At 39.7% G+C, this 11,341-nt stretch overlaps 1 protein-coding gene across 2 annotated transcripts in view; it reads right to left on the minus strand.

Moving 5' to 3' along the window:
• The window catches only part of ndufv2 (NADH:ubiquinone oxidoreductase core subunit V2), a 38,383-nt gene that overhangs the window by 18,407 nt on the left and 8,635 nt on the right, over positions 1–11,341 (minus strand). For both annotated transcript variants that reach the window (XM_043687775.1, XM_043687774.1), the window contains exons 2-4: positions 6,700–6,768; positions 3,138–3,200; positions 1,424–1,540 (exon numbers count right to left, since the gene is read on the minus strand). In XM_043687775.1, coding sequence (XP_043543710.1) covers positions 1,424–1,540; positions 3,138–3,200; positions 6,700–6,768 — 249 coding nt within the window. The remainder of the gene's footprint in view (positions 1–1,423; positions 1,541–3,137; positions 3,201–6,699; positions 6,769–11,341) is intronic.

The raw sequence follows: 11,341 nt of genomic DNA on the forward strand, positions 1-11,341 counted from the left end.
AGGCCTCACAATCAGTGGAAAGATTTTTTGGTGGGTACTTGGCTAAAGTCATTAAAATAGACAAACAAAATTTCCAATCCCATCTGTTCATATCAATATTATTCACCATTGTACATCACTGAAGCCAGCATTTTGTCTTGATGGCGAAAAAGATTATTTTTAAATTGTAAAGTGTGACATGTTTGTTTTCAATCCAGCAAATTGAGTATTTAACTTCTAGGACACCTAGACACATAAAAATTTGATGACCTTACAGAATATTTTCTAATTTAACTTCCAGTTGTCAGTGACCCAGCCACGGCAATATATATTGACCATCCTTGATGGTCTCAAGTGGTAGGCAATCCTTTTGAATGTTACAGTCATAATGGTGCTTGCACAATGGGAAATTCTCAATATTAAGATTTCAACTTAACAGTTACAGAAGAATAATTTTAGAATCATAAAATCGTATTGTCTAGCAGGCCCATAGAGACTGTATTGACAAAACCCACTCTAAATCTACAGTAGTCCCACTTTCCAACACCTGGTCTATAGCATTTAATGTAATATCACTTCAAGTACCTTTCCAAAGTACCTTATGAAGTGTCCCACCTCACCTACCTCCTGAACAGTGCATTCCAGAGTTCCACCATCTCCTTGGGGTTGGGGTGGGAGAGAGAGCGCAAGAGAAACTTCCTGTCTTTCACCTTAAAACTATGCCCCCATATTTCTGACCCTTCAAGTGAGGAGAACAGCTATATTCTGCCCACCTGTCCATGCCCCTGAATCTTATGTCAATCAGGTCCTCTGTCAGCCTTATCTATTCTAAAGAAAACAACACTAGGCTGTCTAACATCTCTTCGCAGTCAAACTGCTCCATCCCAGGCAACATCTGGTGATTGTCCTCTACAACCCCTCCAGTGGAATCACATCCTTCCTATGTTCTGGTAACCAGAACTGCGCATAATATTCCAACTGTGGCCGACCAATGTTTTGTACAGCTGCAACATAACCTCACTGCTCTAATAATCTGTGCCGAGACTGATACAGGCATGTATCCTGTATGACTTGTTAACTGGCCTACTAACCTGTCCAGCTGCCTTCAGGGAGCAGTGGACAAGTACTCCAGGATTAATGTTTTGCTGAGTTTGTTTTGTGGCAATATATCCAAGCTAGGATAATCAGAAATGGGTTGCTGATTAGATTTTACATTACAGTTCCAATAAAAAAAAATCTCCAGAATGTGAAAAGAAAGTGAGACCCCCTACACAGATTAAGAAACTGTAACAAATGCAAAAGAGTCACCCTATATATTCCTTGCAAGGTTCCTACAGATTAAAATTAGCAAAGGTCTGTTTACAGGTATGTACAAATTTTTTTTTAAATGAAAACTGAATGGGGGTATACAGAGATATAAAACAGTTTTGATCATGCTTGTTACCTTATTCATGGCAGAGATAGGTAGCCAACCATGTTGTCTCTGAGCCAGATCTAGCACTGGGATTACAGCAGCTGATTTATGACCTTCTGGATAACTGCAGAGAATAACATCGAGCCGCTGTAAAAATAAACAAAAATACATGCATTAAGTGTTTGGCTAGCTATGTACTGATTAATTTTAGTGATCAGATAGTTAGAACACTGCCTTATTGTTTGTCCTGTAGTATAACAATGGGTTTAATGTCACAATCTGCCACACTAACTTCTCAAAATACTGCTGCAATACTGCAGGGAGAGTGGAAGCATTTGCATTTCTTGACCCAAAAGCACTTCATAAGAAATGTAAAAAAAGTGAACATGGATAAAGGCAAATAAAACTTTTTAGCGAATGGAAGCACCAATTATATATCACAGTGGTAGTACCTTTATTATTATCACTTAAAATTTAATTTTATCAACTTAGCGCTATATTTTGTTATGCCCCAAGTAAATCTTAAGTGCTTCAAAACAATTTATGACATTTGAGCTGTCAATATTTTTAAAATAACCTAAATATATGAAGACCAACACTCAAAAAACATGTGGCAGTCAAATCTGATTCAAAACATCCAGGAAATATCAATTCTGGGCGATCAGAGAAAGGTCACCCTGACCCACAAATCTGAGAAGCTGCTCCTACAATCACATTTTCTTATTCATTCATGGTATTTGGGTATACCTGGCTAGTTCAGCATTTATTCTCCATTGCTACATTCCATCAAGGTGGTGGTCACCGATCTTCTTGAAATGCAACGGTCTGTTTGGTTTAGGTGGACTCACATTGCCATTAGATAGGGAGTTCCAGTGACCTAGAAACACTAACTATGGAAATATATTTCCAGATCAGAACACTAAGTGGCTTAGAGAGGAACTTCTACGTGGTGGTGTTCTCACATGTCTGTTGATTTGTCCTTCTAGGTGGACTAGGGTTAGGATTGTAATGTCAAATCATGCTCCTCAGCTAACAGCTACTTCCACCAATATATACTGTTTGACCAAAGATACCATGCAGCCAATAAGACCAGATCTTCCTTGCTACGTGCCAATAGGAATGTGGGGGCTACTCCCAAAGTTACACTCTCCCAAAGCCCAGGATCACCCAGGAATCCAGGCCACAGGTGAGGCTTGCAGGAGGAAATAAGTGGGGTGGGGGAGGTTCAGCAATGGGCAGTTTTCAATATTAGGCATAGAGTTATTTGAACAATGTCACCAAAAGCTGACCCACTGCCTGCCCAAGAATCTACAAGCAATGCCAGCAAGTTTGCATATTGATCTTTAAACACGGAGATGCCTTCACAGGCTACCGGATGAATAACAGTGGGTGATAATACATAGCTCTAACTGGGAATTAGTTGTCCCCTTAAAGGCCTCAATTTGAGACAGGGCAGGAGACATTCCACCTTTCACAAACCCAATCAGGACAGTGCCAGAATGGTGGAGGAATCCTCATCTTTCCAATGGCTGGGGGAACACGACAGATGGAACAGCATTAATTAGCTGAACTGGCTAGATACTTCACACTTGGCTTAGCATAACCTCTTCAGTGTAGGGTTCAATCCCCCCTTCCAGCTATTTTAATATTACCTAAAATTAGAAAATTCAATAGAATATTTGCAAATATTACTTGGTGATCCTTCCAAAAGGAAAGCTTAAGTTACAAATATCAATGTTCTTACCTTATAATTTTCTGGTGTGAAATCAAATGGTGTGTCTGGATTGTTGTCAGGAGTATCTCTATGCTTAAATGGGAAAAAAAAGAGATTTTATACACTGATAATGCAAAGCAGCTCACTTCTCTATACAACAATAATTCACACCTTTAAGTTGTTAAATGGCACTATAAAGGATCTTGAATGAAGAAAAAATAATCACAGGGCTATCGAGCCACCAATCAATGGGTGGTGAAAGCAAGTAAGACAAGGGGATGATTTTGAGAAGTCTTGATGGAGTGAAGAGGATCAATGGTGTGTATGAGTTTAAGAGATCATTCTCTAAAGCACCCAAAAGATTGCTGACCCTTTTGGAGAAGCAGGAAAGGTGATGCAAACGGAGGCCAATCATAAGAATATTGGTGTATATATGAAGGACAGTGAAGTAATGAAGGGTGAAGCAATGGAAGAATGTTGATGTGATCAAGGACTTTAGAAATTATGCACTGTAACAGGAGGCACTGAATACAAATGAGAAAACATTGAGGCAGTTCTTTCTTTTGAAAAATATACTTAATAAAAATTACAAATGTACATTACGCAAGTTAAAATTTGATAAATAAAATGCAAAATTTGACCAATTCCTTCCAATAGTGTGTAGCACTCTGTGGCATCCCACCACACCTACAATTACAGAATGTGTGTGTACCATTTACATTTCACATCATTCTCTGCGTACAGCAATTTACATAGTTTAAAGCGTTCCCATCCAATCATCTGAAATCTATGACCTTTCCCAATTGACACTGTGCGGTAAGTGTCCCAGCTTTAGTCTTTCACTAAGTACATGGACCTTGATTGTGTCAGTCTACAACATTCGGCTCTGCATACTGGAAGACCAGCAAGTTTCAAGCAGATCACGGATCACAGATCACCAAGTTTAGTGTTTTACAGTAGCGGCTGATGCATGTCTGAGCCCTTGGGAACAGTCTGTCAAATAGATTCCTCCATAATAGGGGCACTCAAAATCTCAACAAAAAACACCATCTCATTCCAGATCTGCTTTTGAAAATCATATTCCAGAAGTATGCGGACAACCGTATCTTGCTTAGACCATTGCACAGCAGTATTAAGACCCCAAGTATCTGTGACAGATCTGACAAGAGAGGGCCTTCTTACCACCAATGAAGTTACATGTTGGTGTTCATTTGAAACTTCTGACAATGAAGCATTCTGTCAAATAGATTTGCCAGTCCACTTAGACATCCAACAGATTGTACATCTGCTGTTCTTTGCAGGACTTTGAAATATTTTACATGTGGATTACTGCTTATTGGACTTGTGGTCCAAGATTTCTTGGGCACAAAAAAAATACATGGACAGGTGGCAAGTGATAGTCCAACTAATGGAAAATTTCATAACAATGTGCAAGAACCATCCAGAACAATATCAGGGTCAGGGAGGAGGCCCTTAGCATGTTGTGAGTTTTGTATTGCATACAAAGGGTCTACCCTCAGCCTTTGCACAATGATGGCCATAAAGATGAGAATGGCAATGGTTTCTTTTTTTATCTGTAAATTAGTATGTGGTTTCCCTGCACACCTGAATTGAATGTGGAAATCACAGCATAGTTGTTTTTTTTGGTGGATTTCATCTCCTCTACATCTTTGTTCAAGAATACAATTTTGAAAATGTATTTCCATTTAACACGCTGATAAGTAATCATTTCAGACCATAAATCTGAAGACTAGTTAATTTGATAGTGATTACAATTCTAACTATTTCTTACGCATTTTTGCCAAGTTGCATTCTTAGAATTAAAATCCTTACTGTGTGGAAACAGGCCTCTCAGCTCAACAAGTCCACACCAACCCTCTGAAGAGCATCCCACCCTGACCCATGCACCTAACCTATACATCCCTAAACACTATGGGCAATTTAGCACAGCCAATTCACCTAACCTGCATGTTTTTAGACTGTGGCAGGAAACCAGAGCACCCGGTGGGAACCCACACAGACACGGGGCGAATGTGCAAACTCCATACAGTCGCCAGAGGCTGGAATCAAACTCTGGTCATTGGTGCTGTGAGGCATAAGTGCTAACCAGTGGGCCATCGTCCTGTCCTATTCTGGGCTCAGAAAATATCTTAAAAGTCAGAATATGTTCACAGGTTGTTCTATCCTAGACAATGATTTACAGCCGCCTTAAAAGGGTTTGAAAAATATTTTCTGTGTCACGGAAATAATTTTTACAATTTTATTTACACAAAATTCTATGCCATGTAACAATCCTACGGTCACCAGCTAAAATATTTCGGTTATCATAGATTGGTATATTCAGAAGTCATAGCAAAGTGTAGTGAAAACCCTTTTACTGTGATACATAACAAATAGTTAAAATGTCTCCCAAGTGACCTCCGTTTAAGTATCATGCATTTGCAGAATCTACATTTTAATCAAGACTATTTGTCATAAATGAGAGAGCAGGAAACAATAATCATGTTCTACATCTGATAAATTGAACCACAGGGCAGAAATTACAGGATTAGCAGTGCTGTATTTAACAAACAATTTCTCAAAACAATGCCAAGCAGAAGGTGAAATCAGTAATCTCAATGACAGATTAATTCTCCTCTCAAATTCACCTAATTAGTGGTATCCCCCTTTCTATAAAGAGAGGCTAGCAGTGAACATACTTTGTATTTACCACTGCCTGTTTTTTGCAATTCCATAAGAGAAACAAATATATTTATTGCCCACCCCTAGTTACCTTGCAGAAGGTGGTGGTCAACTGCCTTTTTAAACTGTTACAATCTATTTGGAGGATATAAGAGTTTATGCATTGATCTCAAAACTGTGATTCTGATAGCACAAAATTTTGCCATTTATAGAAATGTGGACTAGTTGAGGAATTACACTGCTTCTATCTACTACTTTAAAAGCAGTACTATTTGCAACCAACATTCTAGTAATGTACTCCAAACTCTGCTGCAGCACACCAACACAACAATGACGGAACATTATATATTCCCACTTTAGTGTCAACTATACTTGTGGTCACAGTCTAACAATACACAGTAGACCATTTAGGACTGAAGAGAACACATTTCTTCACCCAGACGATACAGAGTCTGTGGAATTTTCTGCCACAGAAAGAGGTGGAGGCCCAAACATTGAATTTTTCTGTAAGGAGACAGATATAGTTCTTGGGCCTAAAGGGATCAAATAGTATGTGGCAAAACGAGAACAAGGTATTGAGTGGAAGATCAGCCATGATTAGATTGAAGGGCTGAATAGCCTACTCGTGTTCCTATTTTCTGTGTTTCTATGATTTCAATATCTCTGACATGGGAAATAGTACTATTCATGTGGAAATAACATACTCTAACTGCTATTTCAAGAACCTTTTAAGTCAAAGAGACTTTCAACTTATCAACCCTCATCTCAGGTCTAAAACCATGACACCATTGGTGAAAACAGAGTCCTAACCACTGCAGCATCAAGTTAAAGCAAAAAGAAATAAACAAAATGAATTAACCCATCAGATTTTTTTTTTAAATGTCCTTTGCATTGTGCAGTAATTGCTTACCACAAATGAGGCTGCACCACTTCCTCCTGCACATTGAGCTGTCCTTTGTATATGACGAATCTGTCTCACCTAGAATGCAAGCATTAAAATGTCAACATTCTTGAGTCATTATCAGACACAGAAATACTGTGCTATTGTGGTCAGTGTTAAATGTAAAGTCCTTTCAGATCATTTCTATAAGTAATGAGAACCACATGGTCTAACCTCAGCGGTCACTTATCTACATGATTATAACAATTAGTAAAAAAACACGATGATGAATTTTTAAAAAAATTGTATTGCAATGCAAATGCACAGGTAAGCGTTACAAATATATGCAAGTACTCAAAAGAAATTACACAGCTCAGTTCACATTCATGGAGGGGAACAGGAATTCTGTAACTGCACCAGGAACTTGTTAACAGTATTGAAGAAGTACTTTTAAGCACATAAAAGCCAACATTTTGAAAGATGGTAACCCAACTGGATTACAGTCAGGTTCTCAAATTTCTTATGCAAATAGTAAGAATATATGAGAAAACAATAAATATATGCTTGTGAATAAAATACATTAAGAACAGGAAGCAGAGCCAGGGACAAAAAAATCAGTGAATTCTTGTTCTGTACATCATTACGTGGCAAATGGCACAACTCATATTCTCAATCCTCCACTGGTTTTTCGTTGTGACTTTCAAAGCAACACCAGTGAAGGCATGGAAGCAGTTCGCTCATCTCCAAAATACAAAATGGGAAGTCTAAAGAAATGGAAATTTAGTAGAGAGTAAATGTAAGGGGAGAAGAGGGGGCAGTGAAAGTGACAGTATTTTGGTGTTGTAGGTACAACTAGGTCTACAAACATTTTTAAAGTTGATGAAAAATAAAAACTAAAACATCTTTCAAGAAGCTGGCATGGGGGAGAGGAAGACAAGAAGAGAATGGGAGAGGGGGGTTTAAGGCTGTCTCTATGTAAAATACTTCAATTTAATGCCTTCAGCCATAACCAACAGCTGTTCATGCCGAGCTTGTGACAGCTGGTTCCTGAAATGGAATTTCAAAAAGTGCATCTTTGAGTATCCTCTCATAGTAAATTATGGTGACATTACCATCAGATCAAAGATTTTGTGTCACTCAAATCCAATTTAATGGGGGATATTTCTTATATTTTTAAACATGCATTATACAGTTAGGAGGATTAAAATGCTTCCAAACTGCTAAATAGACAACTTAACTTTCAAAGACCTAATTTTTAACAAAAGTCAGAAACCGAACTTCAACGAGTGAGCAAGATCGTGTTAACATTGGCAACACCACTGAAATTCACTTCATGTGAATTACTAAAGTTTTTATAAAATCCCATGGCAGATACTTCTCCAGAACCTTTTTGGGAAATTACTTCCCGTTACCCTTTGAGTGGAAAACAAATCTCAACACCCCACTATTTTACTTTAAATCTATTTCCCCTGATCATCATGCTTCCTAACTGTACCATTTTATTCTTCCAGGGATGTGAGCAACACTGGTTAAGCCAGCATATATTACTCATCCCCAAATGCCCTTGAAAAGGCAGTGATGAATTATAGCCGTGAACTGATGAAAGTTCACGTGACATAGGTGCACTCACTGTGCTGTTAGAAAGGGAGTCCCAGGATTTTTATCCAGCAGTGAAGAAACTGCACTATAGGTCTAGTGGCTAAGTGGCTTGGAGGGGATCTTGGAGGTACTGGTATTCCCTTACCTATTGGCCCTCAATTTTATAAATCTCAATGAAATCTCCCCTTTGTCCAAAGAAAGCAACGCGAGACCAGCCAATCTTGCCTTAAATCTCTTCATACCTGGTGTCAACCATATATAACATAGAACATTACAGCGCAGTATGGGCCCTTCAGCCCTCGATGTTGTGCAACCTGTGGAACCAATCTGAAGCCTGTCTATCCTACACTATTCCTTTTTCATCCATATATTTATCCAATGACCATTTAAATGCCCTTAAAGTTGACGAGTCTATGACTGTTGCAGGTAGTGCATTCCACGCCCCTATTTCTCTGAGTAATGAGACTACCTCTGACATCTATCACCCCTCAATTTAAAGCTATGTCCCCTTCTGCTAGTCATCACCATCTGAGGCGAAAGGCTCTCACTGGCCACCCTATCTAACCCTCTAATTAGCAACATCCTGGTAAATCTCCTCTGGACCCTTTCCAAAGCCTCCACATCCTTCCTATAATACGGTGACCAGAACTGTAGACAATACTCCAACTGTGGCTGCACCAGAGTTTTATACAGCTGCAGCATGACCTCGTGGCTCCGAAACTCAATCCCTCTACCAACAAAAACTAACACACCGTATATGCCTTCTTAACAACCCTATCGATCTGGGTGGCAACTTTCAGGAATCTATGTACATGGACATCTCTGCTCATCTACACTACCAACAATCTTACAATTAGTTCAGTACTCTTTATTCCTGTTGCTCCTTCCAAAGTGAATCACCTCACACTTTTCCACATTAAACTCAATTTGCCACCTCTCAGACCAGCTCTGCATCTTATCTATGTATACCTCTGTAATCTGCAATATCCTTCAGCACTATCCACCGACCTTAGTATCATCTGCAAATTTACTAACCCATCCTTCTATGCCCTCATCTAAGATTGTTGGTAGTGTAGATGTTAGTAAAAATGACAAACAGCAGTGGCCCCAAAACGAGATCCTTACGGGACACCACTAGTAACTGGACTCCAGGATGAACATTTCCCATCAACCATCACCCTCTGTCTTCTTTCAGCTAGCCAATTTCTGATCCAAACCGTTAAATCACCCTCAATCCCATTCCTCCATATTTTGTACAATAGCCCACCGTGGGGAACTTGAATAAACGCCTTACTGAAATCCATATACACCACATCAACTGCTTTACCCTCATCCGCCTGTTTGGTCACCATCTCAAAGAACTCAAGGTTTCTGAGGCATGCTCTATCCTTCACAAAATTGTGCTGACCATCCCTAATCAACTTATTCTTCTCTAGATGATTATAAATCCTATCTCTTATAACCCTTTCCAACACTTTACCCACCACCGAAGGAAGATTCACTGGTCTATAATTGCCAGGGCTGTCTCTATTCCCCTTCTTGAGCAAGGGAACAACATTTGCTATCCTTCTGGCACTATTCCTGTAGACAATGATGACATAAACATCAAAGCCAAAGGCTCTGCACTCTTCTGCCTGGCTTCCCAGAGCATCCTAGGATAAACCCCATCTGGCCCAGGGGACTTACCTATTTTCACACTTTCCAGAATTGCTAACACCTCCTCCTTGTGAACCTCAATCCCGTCTAGTCTAGTAGCCTATATTCTCCTCGACAACATTGTCTTTTTCCAGTGTGAGTACTGATGAAAAATATTAATTTAGTGCTTCCCCTATCTCCCACTCCTATCCTTGATTGGCCCTAATCTTCTCAGTCAGTCATTCTTTTATTCCTGATATACATATAGAAAACTTTCAGGTTTTCCTTGTTCCTAACTGCCAATAATTTTTCTTGTCCCTTCCTGGCTCTTAGCTCTCTCTTTAGGTCACTTCTGGCTAACTTGTAACATTCAAGCACCCTAACTGAGCCTTCACATCTCATTCTAATAAGCCGCCTTCTTCCTCTTGACAAGAGATTCAATTTCTTTAGGAAACGACTGCTCCCTCGGTCAAACATTTCCTCCCTGCCTGACAGGTATGTATTTATCAAGGACACATAGTAGCTATTCCTTGAATAAACTCCACATTTCAGTTGTGCCCATCCTCTGCAGTTTCCTTCCCTATCCTATGGATCCTAAATCTTGCCTAATCACATCATAATTGCCAGCAATAACCCTTGCCCTGCTTTATATACCTATCCCTTTCCATCGCTAAAATAAACATAACCAAATTGTGGTCACTATCATCAGAATGCTCACCTACCTCCAAATCTAACACTTGGCCAGGTTCATTACCCAGTACCAAATCTATTGTTGCCTTGTCTACACACTGTCAGGAAACCCTCCTGCACACAATGGACAAAAACCGACCCATCCAAAGTACTTGAACTATAGTATTTCCAGTCAATATTTGGAGAGTTAAAGATCCCCATCTGCCGTAACAACTATCCTGTTACTCTCGCTCCTATCCAGAAATAGTTTTGCTATCCTTTCCTCTATACCTCTGGAACTATTTGGAGGCCTATAGAAAACTCCCAACAGAGAGACCTCTTCTTTCCTGTTTCTAACCTCAGTCCATACTACCTCAGTAGACGAGTCCTCAAAATGTCCTTTCTGCCACCTTAATACTGTCCTTGACTAACAACGCCACACCTCTCCCTCTTTTTACCAATTTCTCTGTTCTTACTGAAACATCTAAATCCCGGAACCTGCAACAACCATTCTTGTCCCTGTTCTATCCATATCTCCAAAATGGCTACAACATCGAAGTCTCAGGTACAACCCATGCTGCACCTATCTTATTCCAGTTGCTCCTGGCATTGAAGTAGACACACTTCAAATCACCTTCCTCTTGCGACCTCAAAACCTCATTTCTGACCTCACTACTCCTGGACACTGGAACTACAATTTAGGTTCCCATCCCCCTGCTGAATTAGTTGAAACCCTCCCAAAGAGCATTAGCAAACTGCTCCACCCCCC

This window comes from Chiloscyllium plagiosum, chromosome 4 (genome assembly GCF_004010195.1).
Source record: "Chiloscyllium plagiosum isolate BGI_BamShark_2017 chromosome 4, ASM401019v2, whole genome shotgun sequence".
Classification (NCBI taxonomy): domain Eukaryota; kingdom Metazoa; phylum Chordata; class Chondrichthyes; order Orectolobiformes; family Hemiscylliidae; genus Chiloscyllium; species Chiloscyllium plagiosum.